At 40.2% G+C, this 23,569-nt stretch overlaps 1 protein-coding gene across 1 annotated transcript; it reads right to left on the bottom strand.

Annotated features, from left to right (window-relative positions):
- Window positions 1–5,272: 5,272 nt before the first annotated feature.
- On the bottom strand, window positions 5,273–23,097 carry zgc:194282 (SH2 and PKc_like domain-containing protein). Its single transcript, XM_026367998.1, has 8 exons — window positions 22,293–23,097; window positions 20,453–20,574; window positions 18,333–18,499; window positions 15,532–15,679; window positions 15,144–15,302; window positions 13,419–13,600; window positions 8,956–9,112; window positions 5,273–7,494 (listed from the first exon to the last, which is right to left on the bottom strand). Exons 1-8 carry the CDS (start codon window positions 22,676–22,678, stop codon window positions 7,295–7,297), a joined length of 1,521 nt encoding a protein of 506 aa, XP_026223783.1. The 5' UTR covers window positions 22,679–23,097; the 3' UTR covers window positions 5,273–7,294.
- Between the last annotated feature and the right edge of the window lie 472 nt (window positions 23,098–23,569).

The following is a 23,569-nucleotide window of genomic DNA, read 5'->3' on the forward strand; positions in this document are numbered from 1 at the left end:
CTGACAACTTCCTTGTGCCAGGCACTGAAATAATACGTGAAACTCCGCCTATGAGCTGACAGACGTGTTACAGAACTTTCCTCAGACGTTTTCTGCTGCCACAGTGATTGTAGGTGAAATCACTGAGGATCTAGATAGAGTAGTCACCAGTGGGCTGTTTCTCACTGTAGCCTACATGCATAATGCAATTTAAAAACATGAATCTGCAGCAGTAACTCTGCAGACAACAGAGGTGGAGCAGAGCAGCTCCCAGTGTGTACAGAAGCAGGGTGGGAGAAGAAGTAGAAGAATTCTGATTTGCAAAGTGAAGAAGTCAAGGTCTGTGTGATGAGCTCAGAAAGATTCAACTATGATGAAAAGGCACTAAAACACGTCTGGTGCTGCAAGTATCTTTGATGATATACTGTGCAGTTTGAATTCTGACCTAATTCTCTACCACATAGTGTAAAACAAGTTCAGTTGTGTTGTGGTTATAGACTGAAAGTGTTTCATCATCAATCTGAAATTAAACTGTATAAATGACAATTATGATATATATAGAATCTATACACAGTTGATTTCACTTGGTTTACTACATGATTCTTGTGCGTTTCCCGACTGTCGCCAGGTGGGTTTTAGTAAAACAGCCTGCAGCCAAAGTCCTGGGCTCGTTTTTGCACTCTTCCTCTGAGCTCAACAATGTTGACACAGAGATATTAATATAACTACACGTTTATGACATTAGTGTTGAACTGGACTTCATTATATTGAAAGTAAGGTAATAAAAGAAAGTATACTGTAGATGTACATAGATGTATGTAATCTAAGTGTGGCTTTTCTTATTCTTCATAATTGTGATTACTATCATTGCACAATAATATATTCTGTAACATATCATCCACATTTCACACCCTGACACAGCTAATCAGAACACTGCATATTAAGTAGTACAATAAAATGCAGTAGAAATTATACCGATATGTTTATGACTGGGAGCTGAATGTGGAAATGTAGATAACCTGCCTACAGTTGGCTACAGATGGTACACTGGTTGTTTGAGCCAAATAAACACAGTCCAATGGTTCTCATTCTAGTAAAGAACATGCTTTACTCAGTGATGGCATAAAACGAGGAAGAACAAAGAGTGTTACCCTGAAAAAAAGATTTTCTTCAAATGTAAATACAAATGTTAGAAAGACAGAAACATTTAGAAACGATCAATTGTGCAGACAAAGTGAACAGTAGAGTTTGTGTCTCTGAAGTTTAGGGACAGTTTTACCAATAGTTAGTTTTGCATCAGTAGAACCAATCCTTAGGTCTGGAAGATACCAATGCAGACTGCTCCACCCTCATCTAAGATGGTACCTTCATAGTGGAGAAACCATATGATAAGGAAGTGGGATGATGAGACAGCCAGTGAAAGGACAGATAGCAGAGCTGTCTGATAAGACTTCCTTCATGACCTGGAATGCTAGCTGGTTGGATTCAGATCTGGTGGACTTTTCTTGATCATGGAAATGTGAGCAGGCATGAAATCCACAAAACAAACAACAATAAACAATAATATAAAATGAATGGGACCATAAAAAATCTAAGCATCAGCTGAGGGTTCTACCTGTAGAAATAGAGCTGTTTACACAGCTGGCATCTCATTTTTGGAATACTTATCATACCAAATGAGTTGTCACTGGATAGAGACTGTGACACTTCTTATGACACCTGCTTCCAGACTCTCTAACCTGGGAGAACAGGTTAGCAGGAGTCACATGATTTTCAAATAAATTCAAATATAATTTGACTATTGAAATATGTGCACAGGACAACGTTGCTCCTGTTGTACAACATTTTGAAGTTGGCAACCCATACAATCAGTAAATTAATAAAATAATTGAGCTTCCTACTAACCCTTCAATGACTGTGGGGCCTGATCATGTGGAAATGTTTGCTTCATGTTATTGTAAAAGTGTTTCTCAGTGGCATCCAGACGCCCTGAAGATACCTAGTCATGCTGTCTTTCCCCACTGCAGACAAACATAGGGGTAGAAAGTTCAATTTGCGCTGGTTACGTTTGGTCTTGAACAGTGTGTAATGCACAAAAACACTAAGAAATTAGCCAATATGGAATTAACAAGCCCCCCAAAACCAGTATGGTCACAAGGATTTAGTCTTTTTTACTAAGTCAGCTAATTAAGTTTGATGTCTTTATTTTAAAGCAAACTTACACAGGAACAAAAAAAAGACAGAACTGGACAGCAAAAGGCCCTAATTCAGGGAAAGCTAACCCTGGTGTTTAAGGGCAACTGTCATACTTGTTTGAAAGTTGGATAGTAGCTCAATAGTAGCCCGCAAGGACCAGGGTTAGGAATCTCTACTAGTGAAACTAGGACAGTTAAGTAGCTTTCATAAACTTGGCTTAAAGTTGGTTTGGTTAGTCTGAGATTATTAAGTCCTCAATGAGAACACCTGAGTTAATCCTAGGTTAAGCATGGGGACATGCTGTTTGACTAATGGTGCTCATAAAGTCCTTGAATTGACCTGAATTCAAACACCTTTTACTAGTATGAATCTGCAGGCAAAACAGTGGAGGAGACAAAAAGATTTTGTTTATGGATGAACCTTAAACTGTCATTACAGAGAAATAATAATAATCTAATACTGGTGGTGGACCACCAAAGACCCACAGAACTGATGAATGAAATAGTAGATAATGAGCAATCCCTGGACAGTGTAATAATGACCATTTGGGCAGCTCTGATGAAGAACTGAGCACAAACAGTAAGTTAAAAATACCAAAGAACAAGTACATTTTTCTGCCAATGATTTTAACTTTGTACGTGCTGTAATAAACACTGTAAAGTCAAATGAATACATTCCATATTTAAATGCTGCTTATCTAGCTGAAGGTCGGCATTGTGAAAGCACCTCTTAGTGCGAATTCTCATTTGTCATTGTCTACCTTAGCTATGGGCACACACTTTAACAAATTGCTGTAAATTTACATTGGATATAATATAATAGAATAGAATATATACCAAGGCTGTGGGCTACTGGTTCTGTTTTGATAGCAACACCGTAGTATCAATGTGGTTGCTCATACTAGTTTACTAATTTTTGAGCAACACATTAATGAGTGAGTTTGAGTCTGGACAGCAGCAGCTTCATTCCATGTGGAGTTCGACAAAGCCAAGGCAAGGTTACACTTTAGATAAGATAAACTTCATTAATCTATTTAACTCCTGAAATTAGCAGTGTCCAGTATTGTTTTGTCTGTGTGCATTCTTAAACTGTTAAACAAGTAATGTGATGTTAGATTGACTTGCTAAAATTGGTGAAAAGTTCTGAAACGTATTAGGTAAGGCTAACATTAACGTGCTATTATTTAGTTTTTAAGATCATGGCTTCATGTATTTAACTTTTTTTTAAAGTATAGAATAGTTTATCAACAGCAAAAAAGGAAGTTGCAAATTATAATGTAAAAAAGTTACCTAATCATTTTTGTTTTATAATACTTTTATAGGATCAATTGTAAAGGGAAGAAATTGGAAGATTTTCAAAATTGACTGTCCATCTAGATGAGCAAAAGCGCCTCTTTCAACAGATGGAGAAGTGAGGTATGTAAATACATGTATTACTGCTTCACCTTCTTGAAGTAGTAGTACTAGTTTGCCAGTGATATTATGTTGCTCATTTTCTTTCTTCTATTGTTGTTGTTTGTTTTACAGGAACTCACCATTGCTGACTGAAGACACCAACCAGTTGCTACAGTAAAGTTGTTTTTCTGTGCTTGCCCTTTCTTTCTGTCTTCACTGTCATGCAATTCACAATACACATTGACCTGATTTCTAGCTCTTTTAATGCACTGTTGATGGTGCACTATTGTTGACTTTTGTTGGTGACAGATTTTATTTCAGCATATGATGTTGTGCTGTAATTTTTGTCATAAATGTAAGCTGTATAGACAATTTTGTTGTAATAAGTAACAATGTCATTTTGTATTCTTTCTTTCTTTTACATTTTACAGGCCATAAATGTAAAGGTTGCAGATTTTTATTACCCCTAGTGAATTAACAGGAACATGCATACAATAAGACCACAGTTTGCATTACTGCTGCAGCCAGTACTACACCAGTGTGCTGAGTAAACACCGGAAATTTTTTTCCTGAGAAAAATCTTTACAATGGGCCCCAGTGTTTAAACATGTAGGTTAAGTGGCTGCAAAACCGTAGATAAACCATGAATATTGATATTGTTTCCTGTATTCATGCAACCATTCCAGCAACAGGATTTGAAGGACATTTGATGGGAACATGACATCCATTGATAGTCATTCACTCCTTGAATGTGCCCAGTAGCATCAGGAAATGTGATGTAAAGACTCCTCAGTTCACAAATGGCACTGCAGACTTTGTGAAGTAAAACTTCAACCTACCTCCAGGTCTACAGTAGTTTCAGCTCAAGTATTTCAATTCAAACTTAAGGAAAAGAGTGGGTTCTTTGTGAGCAAAGGACAAAGCAGACATAGTCATTAAAAGCACACACATTTCAAAACAATACTTAAAATAATTTATTCTTTGCTCTGCTCGTGTTTGGTACCTGATGGCACACAGCCACACAAAACTCAGTCTTGTGGTTTGGTGATTATGGCTCAAGTTTCCAGAACTTGGCTTTTTCTGCTGTGAATGTCATGCACAAAGACCAAAGTTGCATTGTTCTCAATTTGCATTGCATTGCAATATTGTAGAAAAACGTTGAGGTGCAAAAATCCCAATCTCCCAAAACCCACACACTCTAAAAAAAAAAGTGGAAGCCATATCCAGAATAATCTTTGTGGACTTGGCTGATACAGTGTGTAGTTGCTTCTGCATGAGTTCTTTCTAGTCTGGGTAGGTCTTGGTAGTTTAGTTTGTGTACAGACTCAGGTACTGTAAGTGCATGTAACTGGCCTTCACTGTGGGTCTGTGTAGAAGAGCTTTGAAAACTTAAGGCCTGTACTCATGACACTATCCAGCCCCCACAGTTTTCACAGGAAGATCCCCAACCATTCTAGAGAAACTAATACAGAAAACATGTTACTAACACATTGTAAATTCCTGTAACAGAATTGAATACTTTCTAATGGTGGGTTAATAACAGATCTAACAGTGTATAGCCATGCTATAAGCCCTGAGAGAAAACCGGTGGGTGGATAGAAAATGGAGGGAAAAGTTTGACTCAGACCTTTAGCTACATATGGTCAGACCAAAACATAAAGTTTGTCCTGAGTGTGCAGCTGAACTAAACTGAACTGAACTAATTGACTCATCATGGCTTAACTTTATTGAATCTCTGCTGCTCTGTCAGACCAATGCTGACATGCATTACAGCATCAGTTTCAGGAAATGTACTTGTTCCCGTCCATACCCAAAGGGTATGAAAATATGCCAAGCTCACGTCAGTAAGGTAAATATGGAGCTACAGTCACAAGGTACAGTACTCAGCTCAGTATAGTCTTGCTGTTTCTGTGGTGTTTCTGAACAGTGTGGACACCAGTAGTAATGGTGTGTTCTTGCTGTGTTGGCAGAGTGGAAAAGATGTAGCGCTTTCAACAGTAAGAACTCACAAGTGTTCATGCAATAGTCCAGAATGGTGGTTGTCCATTATGCTGTTGCTGCTGTCTATACAGCTAAATTATTATTGGATTAGCTGCACACCTCCATATTTGTGGTTTTTCCAATATACAGTGCATTCAAGTGAAATTAGGTGCAAAAATACTACAAATATCTTTTAGTGATATTTTTATTAGTGGTTAGAAATCTATTTTTAACTTTCATTGATAGTGATTTTAGGGTGGTCTTTTGGAACCAGTTATAGTGACACTTCCACAATTCATTCTGACAAATGGGAGCTATTGTGATGGTCAGCTGCATGGCAGCTATTATTGTTTGAGTGTGTGCGCGAATGAGAATGAGTACTAATAAGGTAGACAAGTGCAATATATGTGCAGACCTTACACTCAAGTGATGATGTTATTTTAAATCGCTGCACACTTTTCACTCACTGCTCACTTTATTAGGCTCCCTCGTTTATGTAATTACGGAGCCCAAAACATTTGAAACTCCTCATGAGAAAATACACCCCAGTACAACTCCACCAACCACTATAACCTTAATATTAAGCATGCATTCTTTTTGAAATTAGATTTTACGGCAGAACTATTGTATTGTATTGTATTAGATTGTTCAGGTGTATCTAATTAAGGGGCCACTGAGCATATTTAGAAAAAGGATTTAGTTAACATATTTAGTATGTAGGACTATGGGCTATAGCATAAATGTAAGATGAAAGTTATTGTAAATCCAGTGTCACCAAAATCAAGCTAAACATGATTTTAGAGCCAGTGTTTGGTTTGTCCGTCCTAGGCTACTGCAGAAACCTAGCAGCGCAGTCTAAGGTAAACCGCTTGATATTTTCAACATATTTCTGATTACTATATTCCATTTATGTTAATAAAACTCTTATGCACTGCCCCTTTACAACAATATCTACATTCTATATGTACAACTTTTATTGGTTGCTGTAACCCTCCATCCTGTCTCAATGACTGTGAAAGATATCTTTGACCTATTGTTTCATTTAACCTCAAAGTACAAATGATCCTGAGGTTCATTAGTTCATAACCACACACTAGACTTAAGAGGGAATTCTTGTTCAATGGTGTTCCTGGGTCAATAGTCATGACATCACAAGATGTGGGATTCATCCTTCGGAGAACATCAAGGTAATGGATCCAGTCCGTGTCGACACTAACAGACTGCCATCAGCATCTCTAGCACCAGGATGCTAGCATGGCTAAAAACCCAGCAGGTTTTTTAAGTATTGCACATAACCTCCATTTCAGAACATGCTTTGCAGTCCAAGGACAGGCGATTCATTAAAGTCTTGACCACATTTCATGGCACGCACAAAAAGAATAAAATATAATTTAGAAAACACAAGTGTACAAAATAAGAATAAAAATTTGGTTCAGTTTTAGTGCTCAGGCTATTTTCAGTCATTCATTTGTCTGTCATGTCTGTTTTTGCTCTACTCAAAGTAAGAAATTAAATATTCCACATTTTCCCCTTTCTTTTTGATTTTCTGTTCTACATCTTGAACTTTTCTGTGTGTGAAGCTCTTCTTCCCTCTGTTCTTTCACACTGGTGTTTTTAAAATGTGCCCCGTCATGGAAGAGAACAGCATATTCCTTGCTACTCTTCCTTCTTCATCTTTGCAGTCCATGTTGCTGTTGATGACGAGTTTATACACTTAACTATTTTCCTCCATTCTTTTTCTCTTTTTATACCTCTATGGTCTTGAAATATATCTTGGCATAGATTGCATCCAGCTGGCTGTGCAGTGCATGGAAAGAGGGTCTCTTGGATGGCTCAGCAGCCCAGCAGTCCATCATGATGCGGTAAATATTCTGAGGACAGCGGGTTGGACACGGCAGCCGAAACCCCGATGTTAGCAGATCCAACACTTCCTTATTGCTTTTTCCTAAAGGGGAGAGATAGAAAAACAGTTGGTCACATGTAGATTTTGTACAAACCCCATTTCCAGAAAAGTTGTTACTTTTTCTAAAATGTAACAAAAACTAAAATCTGTGATTTGTCAGTTAGTTTGAACCTTTACCTGATAAATGTTTAACCCCAACTCAAAAAAAGTCGTTACACTATGTAAAATCTACATAAAAACAGAATGCAATGATTTGCAAATCTCATAACCCTATATTTGATTCACAATGGAACATACAGCAGTCTGTAAACTTCTGGGAACTGAGGAGACCAGTTGCTGAGGTTTTAGACAAATGTCCCATTCTTGCCTGATACAAAATTCTAACTGCTCAACAGTCCTGCTCTAAAGCCTGGATATATCTTTGAGCATTGATGGTGTCTTCTTTCCAGATGCACAAGCTGCTCATCTTTCTCCAGATTCACTGAATCTTTTGATATTATGAACTGTATATGATCAAGAATGAATGTCTTTCACCATATAGTGTTGAAAGATTCTGGTCTATAAAACCACCATCTTAGTGTGTAAGGTAAAGCGTATGGTAACACTTTTATTTGGTCAAATCAAAATAAATCTAGATCTTAGTATAAACATATCAAATCCAGGAATAATAGTAGCAATACAAATAAGGAAATATGATCATTATGAGTGCGAAAGACAACAGTGGCGTCATGTTAGAGGAGTACTACTAGTAATAGAAATAATGAAGCATAATCAGGGAGGTTGCAGCTTGTTACTCAATGAGGCGCTGAGGTGTGATAGGTTCTGTCTTTTCTAAAATTAAAAATATCACCAGTTCTATCCTTTTAAATTAAACCATCTTGCATAAGTCTCAAGGGTCTGAACTGTATGATTCCCTGTAGTCACGAATAATGGTCAATGGTTAACAATACACCGTTAAACATTACTCAACATATTTGACTACACTATGACAGCCTGTTCAACCTGTTAGTTTATATGAAGAAAATAGAACAGATGGAATATGTACAAGTTATATAGCAGATATTTACATGTAACAACATACTGTAAGACCAGCGATTTGGATTTACAGTAGGAAACTGAACATTCTATATCTAATTTGCATTGTCCTGCTTACACACTGGAACAAAATAAAATGTTAGCAGCAGCACACAAAATGAAAAAAGAAGAATTTAACCACACATTACAAACAGTACAACCACATCCACAGCCAGTACCTGCATTATGTTATGACACCCATATATATTTATCTTGCAATTTTGAGATGTGGACATGTGGTGCTAATCACTGACAAAAAAGGGCAATTCACATTACATAAATGTAATATGGCCTGATAAAAGATAGAAAAGAGTTAGTCTCCAATGAATAAGGAAATCTCATTGAGATAAAATTCCAAACACACAGAGCACCACACACAGTATACAAATAAAGAAAATAATGAAAATAACAAAAGAGTTAACACTATACCTTCGTAAGGCATCTTGCCACGTGACATCATCTCATACTGCAGCACCCCAAATGACCAAACATCTGACTTCACAGAGAACCGCTGGTGGAGGGCTGCCTCAGGGGCTGTCCATCGCACGGGGATCTTGGTGTTTCGACTGGCTGTATACACACTGTCCTGGAGAGAGATGGTGGCGGTGACACATTTAATCTGCTGTTGTCTCCATACAACAATGATGTGAGAAAGCAGCCTGGCTATCTTGATGAAAATGCCCATGATGTACACTACTGCTCAAAGTTCTGGGATCACTTAGATATTATATTGTTATATAGTCTGAAGAGGAAACAATGCTTACTCATTGTCATTGTCATATGTGTTCTTCAAACCTTTCCTACAATAAAAACAAACATCCTAGCTGTCAATTTTGATAGCCTCCCCTCCTCAAGGTCCCTTTCACTCTGTCCAAAATCTCCAATTTTACCACCCCCTTGACTTAGCCAATCGATTCTGTGAACAGTAGAAAGGTGAGAGTTCGAGGTTGAAAAGAAAGACGACAGAGAGGAGAGATACAGACGACAGAGAGGAGAGATACAGACGACAGAGAGGAGAGAGATACAGACGACAGAGAGGAGAGAGATACAGACGACAGAGAGGAGAGAGATACAGACGACAGAGAGGAGAGAGACAGACGACAGAGAGGAGAGAGACAGACGACAGAGAGGAGAGAGATACAGACGACAGAGAGGAGAGAGATACAGACGACAGAGAGGAGAGAGATACAGACGACAGAGAGGAGAGAGACAGACGACAGAGAGGAGAGATACAGACGACAGAGGAGAGAGATACAGACGACAGAGAGGAGAGATACAGACGACAGAGAGGAGAGATACAGACGACAGAGAGGAGAGAGACAGACGACAGAGAGGAGAGAGACAGACGACAGAGAGGAGAGAGATACAGACGACAGAGAGGAGAGAGACAGACGACAGAGAGGAGAGATACAGACGACAGAGAGGAGAGAGATACAGACGACAGAGAGGAGAGAGACAGACGACAGAGAGGAGAGAGATACATACACATGTCATATACACATACACACACACATACATACATACATACATACATACATACATACATACATACATATATATATATATATATATATATATATACACATACACACACACATACACACACACATACATATATATATATATATATATATATATATATATATATATATATATATATATATATATACACATATATATATACACACATACACACACACATACACACACACATACATACATACATATATATATATATACATATATATGTATATATATATATATATAAAATGCTATATTTAGATCAGTTTCCATGACATGTAAAGTGAAATTCAAATCTTTCGCATAACAACACTGCTCCTGCTTTTATGTTTTACAAGGTTAAATGTAGGGCAGTTTCCATGGACAGCCTGATATATTAACATATATAATGTAGTAGTGATGTGTTCATGTGTAAGAATTACACACACGTCTTTCAGTGTCTTAGAAGTTCTCTGTAAGTAAATTATTAGAATTATATCTATGTTTTCTTCAGACAGAGTGAACAAGTACTCTGTGTACTACTAGAACTGTAATTATCATTGACTAAACATTACCGCAATACTGTAATGACTGTGATAACTAATAATACATGAAGACATGGTTATTCATAAACTCTTACCATGAAGCGTTACTGGCAATTACAGTATACAATAAGTGCTACTCCTAGCATGACACTTTAAATCTTGATAAGGCATGTTGCTCCACCCAGCACCACTGCTCCTCTATGCTCTTCTTCCACCTGCTACACTCCACCACGCTCTGAACAGCCCTTCACTTATAAGCCATTATGAATATCTATCAAGCAGAAATCCTTAAACTTCAGTTAAAGTCTCTGCACTGCTACCAATCTGTCCCCTGCCACAGGTTTTCTCTACCCTTGACACAGATACAGCCACTGACAAATTATGCATCACACTTGACTTGTCTGGACAGTCTCTGCCCTCTCTCTTCGAGGCCTGCCCGTACATCAGCTTCTAAGTTATGGCTCACTGACCAGATGCTCAAGAATGCTGAGAGGAAGTGGCCCAAGTCCAAGGCTCCATCTGTTCTAGCATAATATCATTGCCTGCTGGCGTCATTTTCTCACAGCGTCACAAAAGCAAAAACAGAGCACTACAAGGACAAACTCAGCAACACCACTGACCCCAGGAAGCTTTTCTCCACTTTCAAGTCACTCCTCTACCCCCCTCCACTTCCCACCTCCACCACTCTCACTGCTGATGACTTTGCCACCTTCTCTACCAATAAGGTGGCAAAGTTTTCAACTCCCAGCTCTCTTTTTCGAACCAACCTCATCTAACAGCATATGTCTCACCTTGTTTGTTACTCTGACTGAGGATGATGTATTCACCCTCCTCCTCGCAAACCATCCTACCACCTGTTCTGTCATGATTCCTGCTTGTTCCTGGTCCAGTTTGTCTCTCTCTTTCACCTGATCACACTCCTGCTGCTCTGCTCCTCAGCCACTTCCTGCTATGCCCATAATTGCACTGACTCTCTCTCCACTCTCCTCTGCGTTGTTTACCTGAGCCACTCCAATCCACTCCATTTCCCAGCATTCCCCACTCTCTGAATCCACTTCCTGTTTCCTGTCTTAGGTTTGTGCTTTGTACTCTGTGTTGCCACCCAAGCCTCCTTAATCAACCTGTATTAAACCTATTGTAGTGTTGTCGAGTCCTCCTTGTAAGTGGTTGAGGTAACAACCCTTACATGTTCTCTTGATCCTATCCCTCCACTCTCTTTCAAACAACTGCATCCACACTAATCCCAGTCATTACACAAATAAATAAGACATCTTTTACAACAGGTGCCTTTCCCACCTGATTTAAACAGGCCCAGATCAGCCCACTCCTTAAAAAAACAATTCTTGGCCCCTCACTTTTGTCTTCTAACCTGTCTCTCTTCTTCCATTCCTGGCCAAGACCCTTAAACGAGCAGCCTTCAATCATCTGACTGACATCCTTTCTAATGACCTTTCCGAATGACCTCCTAGATGTCAACGTCAGTGTCAAGAGTGGTCACTCCACAGCACTGTCCATGGTTATGCAGATGAAACCCAGCTATACTTATCTATGAAACCAGAAGAAACGAATCTATTAATCAAACTCACTTAAAAAGACAAATGCCTGGATGTCCTCCAATTTCCTTCTCCTAAATCCAGACAAGACAGATGTTATTTTGTTTGGTCCTAAAAATCTCAGAGATACTATGTCTAATCTCATTTTTACCCTAGATGACTTAGTATTGACCTCAAATAATACTGTAAGAAATCTTGATTAAGTGGTATTCTGGTCAGTTATCTTTGACCAGGATATCTCCTTCACTTCATACATCAAATATATCTCTAGAACTGCCTTTTTTCACCTGAGAAACATTGTTAAAATTAGGAGCATCCTGTCCCAAAGTGATGCTAAAAAACTAGTCCATGCATTTGTTACTTCCAGACTGGACTATTGTCATTCCTTATTAATAGGATGTCTCAATAACTCATTAAAAAGACTTCAGTTAATTGAAATTCCTGCAGCCAGAGTTCTGACTGGAATTAGCAAAAGAGATCATATTTCTCCTATGTTAGCTTCTTTCCATTGGCTCCCTGTAAAATCCAGAATTGAATTCTTCTACTACATAAAATTAATAAAAATGATTGCGTAAAATACAGAAAAGGCATCACAAGGAAGAGAGAAACTGTAATGGGCTGCCACACGGTTCACGCCTGGTTTCTTCCTCTAAAGGGAGTTTTTCTTCTCCACTGTTGCCTAATGCTTGCTCAAATAGGATTGTTGGTTGTTGATTGTCTCTATAATTCTTTATACAAACTTTTTTTTAAAATCAGCCAAAAAGGACACGTTACACCACTTTCCAGACCTCTGCGCTGGCTTCCTGTAGATGCCTGCATCAGATTCAAAACCTTGACCGCTGCCTACAAGTGGTCAAATCAACTTAACTGAACTCCGTCATCCATGTCTACAATCCCTCTCACTCACTGCGCTCTGCAAGCAAACAATGTCTTGTGCTCCCCTCACCTCATCTCACATCACCTTAAAAGATCCCAGGCAAAACTTTTCAGCTCTGTGGTTCCACGATAGTGGAACGAGCTGCCTACCTCTGCACGCAGAGCTGCCTTATTCTCAACATTTCAAAAACTTGCTGAAAACAGAACTCTTTCAAATCTTTTGCTGCACTTAAATTTTCCCTGCACCTTCTTGGCTTAGATATCTGCTTGCTTTGTACCTAGTAAGTCGCATTGGATAAAAGCATGTGGGAAATAACAAAATGTACATGTAAAGCAATGTTTGACAAAATTTACATAATGTAGTCTTTAATAAGAAAGTAGTTGTGAGACAATTGACAATAAATCTAACACTCCTTACCTTAATGATCCGTGCCAGTCCAAAGTCAGCCACTTTACACACCAGATCTTCTCCTACTAGGATGTTCCTGGCAGCCAAGTCTCTGTGAACAATGCTTCTGTCCTCCAGGTAGGCCATGCCCTCTGCAATCTGACTGCCCATGTAGATCAGATGAGCTGATGTCAGCACCTGGCCTTCAGCAGCTGAACACGAACACATACACAAACGCACACACACACACACAAATGCACACACACACACACACAAACGCACACACACACACACACACACACACACACACACACACACACACACACACACACACACACACACACAGCTTGTCAGTCAGTCAGTAGCATGGATGTGGCCTCCAGGCAGGTCATGTTTCATACCAGAGCAGGCCCACAAACATGACTCACAAATCCACTTTTTAAATTTAACAAAACAAGTCAAACTCTTTGAGTGAAATAAAAATGGAAACATCGTTATTATTATTATTATTAGTAGTAGTAGTAGTATTATTATTAGTATTAGTAGTAGTAGTAGTATTATTAGTAGTATTAGTATTAGTATTAGTATTAGTAGTAGTATTAGTATTAGTATTAGTATTATTAGTAGTATTAGTATTAGTATTAGTAGTAGTAGTAGTAGTAGTAGTAGTCGTCGTATGTAGTCGTATTAGTAGTCGTTATTTCGTATTGTCGTATCGTCTTAGTCTTATCGTCTATTAGTATTAGTATTAGTATTAGTATTAGTCGTAGTATTAGTATTTGTATTATGTTGAGTCTGTAGCATTTCAAAGTCAAGTTAGTCATTACAAATCTGTGATGTTCCTACGAGGGCATGTCACACTCACTTGAGTGTAAATGCATTACAGTTTGTGAAGTGGTGTTAACGACACTTTAATGTTAACACAAAGCAGTCATGCAGCACATTTAGAAAAACATGCTACTTTCCAAAACAATCATTAAATCAGGAAATGTGAGGAGGAGGAGTGTGTAAGTCTGACCAAACCTTTCATCTGAAGCAACTTGTGTGTGTCTTCACATTCAGAGACATACTGAAAATCCATCTTTCGCAAACACTGTATATTTGACTTTAAACAAACAACAGAACGTAAGCAGCACATTACATTATACTGCTTCTTTTAGGAACAATGAGCTGTAGCACAGCTTACTTTGGGCTCTGTCTCAGTTGGAGGCTGCTTTTGTTACAGACTGTGTCGCAGCGTCTTGTCAGGGCCGTCCCATTTTGATGGCTTGAATGTTTTCCTGGGACTTTATTCTTTGATTTGTTTTCATGTTGTCGCTGCGTTGAGACACAGTCTATGTACGTTAATAAGATTCTCCTGTGTCCACTGTTATTTACATACAGTAAGCTGCTAATGAGGACCGGTTCTTTGAGCTGGGAAGAGATTAAATACCAACTAAATACAACACACACCTTGAAGAGTAAAAGTATCTCACACTTGCTCTGTGATTAAATCCTTTTGTAAAATGCCAGATCAACATTTCAGTTCCAAATCACAGTTTATAATATAATTTAAAGATTTACTGTCACCTGGGCTAAATACTGCTTCAGAGAGATTTCCAAAAACACGAGGACTGAAACCCTCAAACCAAGAAATGCTGGGTGAACTTTTATCTATTCCAAACCTCTTTGCATATAAAAGCAGTGGTGGAGTCTCCTTTGTCAGGAGGCCGCCACAGGAAACGTATGTGTGTGTGTGTGTGTTTCAGTGCTCACAGGCGAGGTAGGACTTGAGGCTTCCTTTGCTCATGAGTTCAGTCACAATGTAGACCGGCTCTCCTCTGGAGCACATGGCCAACAGCTGGATCAGCTTCGGGTGATGGAGGCTTTTCAGCGCCTGAAGCTCCTTCACAAACTCGTCCTGCTTCGTGTCCTCTGGAGGAGGAAGATCATTATTACATTAAGGTTTACGCAGCAGCCTTTCGGTTCATTTTGTTATTACACATCTGTCTTCTCCACACCGTCAGCACCAGCTGCAGCTACACACCCAGTGCTGTCACCCTGGATACAGCCCTCTGCTGTTTTTTTTTTCTTTCATCACTTTGCTGTATTTTGACCTTTAGTCACATCATGCCTGCCTTACGGCGTCACCCTGCGTCCGTACCTTGTTTCAGCATCTTTATGGCCACTTTCCTGTTCCCTGTGGTCCACATAGCCTCCCACACCTCTCCAAAGTGTCCCTCTCCCAGTTTCCTGTGGAGTTTGAACTCCTCTCGCGGTCTCTCCCATGGCTCCATGTCAAATAGCTCCCGCTGCACAGAGACAACAGCGTGAGTTTAAAATGAGTGGACAGACGATGCTGATTCATCAGTTTAAAAATAACCTAACACGGTTACATACAAGGTGCTGAGACAAATATTTGTTGGACTGTGTGAGTTGCTTAGTTGCAAATCTGACATGATCTCAGTGTGGTGTTAGACTGACAGTAAATAGTAGACTCCAGGCATGTTCTGTTTCTGACTGGTTTATCTTGTATGACTGTAGCTGTGATGTAACTTAAATGTAACACTGAAACAATTAAAAGACATCAGACTGAATTTAAAGGCTTCTGGATGCAAAACTTAAGTGAAATTGGTTGGGGTGTAACAGTTCTGAAACTGGAGCGCTCGTGAAGTTGGAACCACGACTAATCCCCCTCCTCTGTCAAGCTGCTGCAAATTTGAAGCCACAGAGAAGTGATATTTCTTGAAGAGGACCCTGCATTGTCTGTGGGTTGTATGTATGGATTACTGTCGTCTGTTAGCTTTTAGCTAAACAAACAGGTCTCACAAACCATGCTTTGGCAGTTTTTAGTGAACATTTCTCTCAGCTAGATAATTGCTAGAAACAAGATCTTGTGCCAAGTCAATAAAAAGTGATTGATAGAATAATTAGTAGCCGATTTAACAGCAGAACATTTAACTTGCAGCCTAATGCGTGTGAGTGTCTCATTCTCTAAAAGCAGATTTATTAGGATGTTTTAAGGACTGAAGGATCAATAATTAAGACTGTGCTGAGGCTCAGCTGCAGGTCTGGGTTAAAGAATGAGAGCACATTCTTTGTCTCTAAGCCAATGAATCATGACTATAACTATCTATTAAATACAGTTAATAGATTCATTCTAATGTCTGTTGTTTCAACTTAAGCTATTAATAAAATACATAATCACATCTACTTTCATCTTTGTAAGGATTCTGGCTCTGTGCTCCAACACAGGGTTTGAAATAAAATGATGTGTTTAAAGTGTAAACTGCCAGCTTTAATTTGAGTGTTTGGTCATAAACATTATATGACCTCAATCCTGGTCAATAACAGTTGGCGACTTTGACAAAAAAATTCAGAAAAATACCCAATTAGTGAAAACAGGTTTCTACAAAGTAATGTTAATTAAATAAAAATATGTAAAGTGAAATCAGTGTTTACATTAATATTTATTAATGTTTGCATTAGTATTTACCTTTAGTCAAAGTTTAGCCTCTCTCACAAGTCTCCTTCTTGCACAGTCACTCACGTTGTGTGGACGGCCTGTTCTAGGCAGATTTAGACTTAGATGTGCCATATTTCTTAAATTTCTTGATGATGGATTTCAATGAACTCCGGGGAGATGTTCAGTGCCTTGGAGTTTTTTTTTCTATCCATCCCCTGACTTATGCTTCTCAATGACCTGTTCTCCGAGTTGCTGGGAGTGTTCTTTGTCTTCATGGTGTAATGGTAGCCAGGAATACTGAATAACCAGTGACTGGACCTTCCAGACACAAGTTTCTTTATACTGCAATCACTTGAGACACATTCACTGCACTCTGGTGATCCTTTATTTCAATAATTGTGGAACTACTAGGACCAAATATCTGGACCTCTGTTGGATTAGGTCAGTCATTTTAAAGGGGTTAAATATTAATGCAAACACTGATTTCACCTTATATATTTGTGTTTGATTGACATAACTTTGTAGAAACCTGTTTCATTTTGACATTATTTTTATGTATTTTTCTGGCATTTCCTTGTCACAGTCGGCAACTTTTATTGACCATGATTGATTTCTAATGTCAATAAAAGGAAGAAACGTCCGACAGGGTGAATACTTTTTATAGGCACTCTAATCCTTCATGTATACAAAGTAATGCATCCAAACTAGTTTTTAATTAGCATTTCATGTCCTAATTTAAATAAAATGAAATCTGTTTAAAAAACTTGAAATCTCACATACTTATCTCCAGATACTGAGAAACCACATAGAGCTCCGATCTGTTTTTCTCCCACCACGAATAAAGAACACAGCTCGCAGGGGGATTTCATTTAAGTTGAAATACAGAGAGAGCGCATATAATGACAGCACGCTATGTGTCCTATTCTAAAGTGACTCCATGTATTTTATTCTGTTAATTACACTCTGTACTTAAATACACAAACATATTTGCCTCCTTGTATTAATTTATAGATTTAAAGCATAAGGCAGCACTCATTACATTTCTGTTTATAGAAATAGAATTTAAGAGCTTTGTTGCATTTCTCTTCACATTCCTTCTTGCAAAAACAAATGATCATAGTTATGGGAATAACTAGATTAAAAAGCAGAACTTCTTTTCCCTAAATATTCACTGGACTTCTCAGCAGCTGCTAGCTGTGATTAGGAAATCTGACAAACACGAGAACATACACCTACACAGAAAAGGCCTCTCCTATTTCCCAGTATCATTGTATTATAGTTATCACAGTATTATATGTTGTATATTTGCAATATATAAAACTGTATACTGTATTCTTCCTATGCCACTTCAGGAGGCAGACCCACTGGTGCATGTACATTTATCTTTGGATTGTTTATTTGTGCTTTGACTTTTCTCTAGCTGTCTGATCACGGCTGCATTAGGTCAATGAGGGTCCTTACTGGAGCACTAGTAAAAACATTTGGCCTTCCTATGGTACCTGCTGGGCACAGGGCTCCTTCAGCAGCACCCCAAGGCTGCGATGGTTTTTCTGGTAGTAGGAGATAAGCTCTGCTAGCGTGGCGAACGAGATCTTATCGGAGACGAAGTATGCTCCAATGGAAGAGCGCTGGATCCTGAAGTGGTAGACTTTCCCCTCACTCCGGGCTGTAAAAGTACGGCAGGCAAAGTATTATTACACTAGATCTGATGCTTTTCAGCAGTAAACTTGTTTTAATTATGTTGTGATATGATATATTTTCATTTCATTTACATTTGACTCAAACATTTAAAACAGTCCAATCTATTTTACATTACTGAATAACAAATATCAGTAAATACAAATGTTGCAGTCATTCACAAACATTACACACAGTAATGGCTGCGTAATGACAGAGAGCGTGTCCAGAGTGTGAGCATGTGTCATCTTCTCTAGCAGCTAGAGCTACGCATGACCCCGAGCTGGTGACACTGAGTTTTCTATAAAACCTTTTCTACAAACAAAAGCTTACACGTCCCAAATCACTTGACAGGTAGTGAAACTGTGTAGATGCATACATATATACATGATGACAAGGTGAATATCTGCACCTTCACCAACATGCAAAAGCATGTGAATGTACAAACGCTAGTTACAGACCGGAACTCACACAGTAATGTGGAATTGAGTAATTGAATGTGTGGTCACTCAGGTATGTATGCACACTACTAATAATGCATATTTCAAAAAGATTAAACACCTGACTGCAGCGTTCTACCACTGAGAGCTGAAGGACCTTGAAACAGGGGGCAGGGAGTGAAAGGAACAAAAGAGGTAGAGAAATGAAGAGAATAGAGGGATAGAGATGACAGGAGAGAGGAAGGAACAGCCTGAGGACTAAAGGAGACCTGGACTGGAGGTGCTGTAGACGTGATTCAGGACAAAAACAGACCTGAGCTCAAGTCCAAGGTCTGCACTGGAGTAGGTGTGATGTTTTATCAGCAACACAATAAAATATGACCCAGGAAGTCCAGTGTGACTAGTGTGTGTGCTTGAATGTTTATGACACAGCAGAAGACTTCCCAGAGGTTTGTACTATTCCTGTGTCTCTGACAGGAAACTGTTTCATCTTTAAGTCCATTTTATGCCCCTCACTCACTTTAAGGTGAACCACGCTTTAATCTGCGTCTAGCTCATTTCTCAGGTAGATCAGTAACGTATGTTTTTATTATTATTACTTATCCACTGTCATCCTTTCCAAACTCTCAGTGAGAGAACTACTGTTCTCCTTCTCTTGTCTTGTCCTGTTCTTACTGACACTTTCACATTCAAGGATCAAATAAACTTCTCATGATCTAATTAACAAACAGGAATAGACTAAAAACGATGACGTACGTATGACTTGTTTCACCCTCACTACATTATTGCTCCAAATGTTCAGTTATTATTCTTTAACCATCGACTTAGACTGTGCTGTTATTACAGTAGGTGTCATCGTGATTTTCTAAAACCTCAAGCTACCATTGTGAACTGTAAGGTCGGGTGTCACCTCATGCTCTCTGCAGTGAGAGCCTGGAGGATGAGAGGAGAGAGACACAGAGGGAGATTAAGGTTGACAGTGAGTGGACACCTTGGACCACAGAAGGAAGGTAGGAGGATAGAATGAGGATGGAGGAAGCAAGAAATAGAATAGCAGGAAAATGGTGGTTACGTGTTCCACAACATGAGAAGGCCCACACAAACACACAGAACTCTAATGATTTACAGTCACATGTTCCACATGTCCACTACCTCTATCTCTCTTTCCTCCACAAAAACGTTTGTCAGCAAACAACAACGCTGAGCTGTGCATCCTCAGTGCGAATGTTCTGCTCAACGTCACATCCACTGTTCCTACCTCCACACTCTCCTCCGGTACGGTTTGTTGTTCATTAAATGGCTGAGCTCGTCACCAATATTGTGATTACCTGCAGATTAAAGATACTGGATCCATCTCTACTGATGGCCCAAGACTATGTCTGACATCACTCCCTCATTCAAATGTAATATATTACTTTTGACAAGTAACTACAACAACACTGATAAGGTCAGAGGTCACTGTTGAGGATATGGTCTGGTGGATGAATGACAGCGGTGCTTACCAGAGATTGTGTACTCGTCACTGTGACTCTCACTGATGCGAACCAGGAAGGAGCCATCTTTGTTTTGGGAAGCCAGCAGTAGCTTCTCAGCTTTCACACGGTTTATGTTTCCATAGTACCACCTGAGCAGAGAGGGGATGACACAAACAGAGTGGGATACCAGACAAATCCATAAGCAAGTAGTGAAGTGGCAGAGTAATGTGGGAGTGAATTAGTTTGGACAGATGGACGATGACCATCAGAATGCAGCAGCACACTGTACATATCACAGCTGCACACTAGAAGCTGAGAATCACTCAGTGAAGACGAGCACAGTCGTACCAGCTGGTCCAGTCGTGTCAAACAACACCAGCAGGTTTTAGCAACATACTGCACACGATGAGTCACTTTCCTTAATTCTGTAGCTCTCTATAAATCTCAATACCTTCATACATTCAGCCGTCAGACAACAAGGGAGAGGTTTCTCACAGTAATCAAGTGCTGCTTGTTTGTTCAGAAAATGACCTGTATTTACTTTCTGTGATCAGACAGGGCGGGTCAGCTCTCCATGACGCTCAGGTTTTACTGAAACTAACAACAGGCAGCTACTTAAGATACACAAGAGCTGTTTCAGGAAACTGGAACAAACTCTAGATGGACTGTAGCAGCACAGTTTAGATCAAATACTGCCAGGATACAGGTCCAGTACAGCAGAGGTGCAACAACAAGTACCAGTACTACATGTAGCTTCTGTGGGTTTATTAGAAAAACACTGTCGCTTAACCGAGCTCAGACAATTAGTCGGCCAGCATTTGGATTTTCTGCCTTATTCAACTTACATATTATATTATAATATTAGAGCAGAATACACATTTGAACCTCATCACCTATAACCATCTATGAGTTCTCTTCAGTTCTCAGGCGGTACTGCATAGGACACGGCCAAGCTGCCGTGACGAATAAAAGCCACATGGGCACATACTTTGTCACTAAACACACCGCTGCATCCAGAAATGCTAAGCAACACTAAAAACCCCAGTCAAAGGGCTACCCAACAATTTGACATCAAGTCAACAAATGCACAACTAAATGTTCTCTTGACTAAATATTCTATGCTGTGGAAACTTTTGTCTTAGTTTGGTTGATTTCGATTTACCTCTAAAATTTATTCTGTCAACAGGAGCATTCATTTCAGAGCTCTGGTGATTTTTCTGTTTCGGTTGCTACAGAAACGGCACCAGGAATATTTCTAATGATCTAATGTAACACATCAAGGACTCAATGATCATTACTGTTCTCATGTTGGGGACATGTGTCTTTGGAGACAAGTGGAGTCAGAGTCAGGTTAGGATCAGGAACAGGAACAGACAGTGTCCACTTTGGAGAGTGGGAAGTGAAACATGATGATTCCCTGTGTGCTGAATGAATAATGGAGGAGCTGCAGCTGCAGGATCCCAGCTCCATTTAGACGTTTAGAGCAGGAGCAGCAGCAGCACAGGTGCATCGACCAGCTAAGGGAGGATGATGACTAGAACAGAATAGTGACTTGATTAGTGCTTTACCAGGAAGTTACTGACCAACTATTGTGACAACTGACTCATCCATCAACGGTTGATGGGTCAAAACCTGATGTATCAGCTGTCTGATGAGCTTTTAGGTCCACGATGTCTCAGCTGATCAGACTTCTTCCACTTCCACACAAAGTGGCTTTATGAACAAACCCATGCTGCAAATAATTCAACCTTCAGTCCCTTTATTGTCCGTCTGAGCACCTCAGGGCACGGGACACGCGTTTCTGTCTCTGCTGGGGGACAGCTGGGACAGGTGGGGACAGCTGGGACAGGTGGATTGTTACACTTACTTGTATTTGGCGAACTCGTCCTGCAGCAGAGCCACATAGTTCGCCGGGATCAACCCGGACTCCAGAGACCCGGTCAGTTTCTTGGCCAGCACGTACTCCCCCCGCTTCTCGATCACCGACAGCTTGTCCCCCTCCTTCACCGTCAGCTCGTCGTCGCTGCGGGCCTCGAAGTCGAAGAGCGCCGCGTACAGCTGCACCGGCCGCTTCTTCGGGGACGGGACGCGGATGTCCCCGGACACGGTGCGAATCTCCGCCGACTGCGCGGCCGGGTTGGCGATCACATGCTGGTCGTCGTGGTCGGAGCCGCTCGGGTAGCGTAGGTCGGGCCAGATGCGGTTCCAGAGCGGGTTAAGACACGGCATACAGCAGCGACAGCAGCTCTCCATTCCGGGACATGAAGGGATTATTTAACAGCGATCTAAAAGCCAAGTTGATGGAGCACCGACAGCGGCCTTTTACAGCCCACACTCAGCACCGGTCCGGTCCTCCGGGGTGTCGCTCTTCCCTCGGCTGGAAACATAACGCACGGCCAGCAGCAGTTGTGGATCAGCCGGATGAACCGGTTTTGTCTGTTGGATTTCAGCTCCGCGCCTGCAGTGCGCACGGTGTCTGCGGGAATGCGGAAACGGAGACCGTCCAAGTCCGGCAGGTAGTCTGCAAGGACTGGACGGCGCGAACCATGATGAACTGAGAACGTCAGATCGCGTCTGCAGGGTTCACCTGTGTCAAGAGGAACCGGCTGCAGCGTCTGAATCCGCCCATGAGCAGCCGGAGATGCGGCGGCAGGACAGAGTCTGAGTCTGGGTCTGGAGCTCGGCACATCTCCTGCTGCTCGTACAGCTGAAGGTTTGGGACAAACAGAACAGCCTCTTATAAGGGAGTGCGGGTCCCTGTGTGGAAGTGGTCTTGCTCAGACTACATTTTGTTAAAGGTCATTTTGGTTGAGTAAACCATGGATCTGTTTACTAAACACTAAGCATGTCTGGTCCATTCAGTTTAACACATTTTAATGTGTTATTACCTTTTCCACAATAAATATGGTCTCATGAACACATGTTGTCTTTAAGTGTCTGCTCCGTCTGCTCCTGAAAGAGACATGAGGACCTGACATAAATGAGACTGATCCCTCCACACTTCAGAGTCAGTCACAAAGCAGAGAGTGAAACAAAGGTGTAATTCAACAAAGTCATGCACTAAAACAAAACCTCATTTAACACGGGAGGTGATGGAGACAAGAGTTAAACATGTATCAAATGGGTCCTAGAAAATAAAACTAG

This window comes from Anabas testudineus, chromosome 7 (assembly GCF_900324465.2).
Source record: "Anabas testudineus chromosome 7, fAnaTes1.2, whole genome shotgun sequence".
In the NCBI taxonomy this organism is placed as follows: domain Eukaryota; kingdom Metazoa; phylum Chordata; class Actinopteri; order Anabantiformes; family Anabantidae; genus Anabas; species Anabas testudineus.

What these genes read in the sequence shown, in the direction of transcription:
- zgc:194282 (XM_026367998.1), bottom strand. Translation starts at nt 22,678, where the DNA reads ATGGAGAGCTGCTGTCGCTGCTGTATGCCGTGTCTTAACCCGCTCTGG. An exon ending in GACGAGTTCGCCAAATACAA is followed by an intron (nt 20,575 to 22,292) that starts GTAAGTGTAACA and finishes CTCTCTGCTCAG; the next exon opens with GTGGTACTATGGAAACATAA. An exon ending in CCTCAAGTCCTACCTCGCCT is followed by an intron (nt 13,601 to 15,143) that starts GTGAGCACTGAA and finishes GTTCGTGTTCAG; the next exon opens with CTGCTGAAGGCCAGGTGCTG.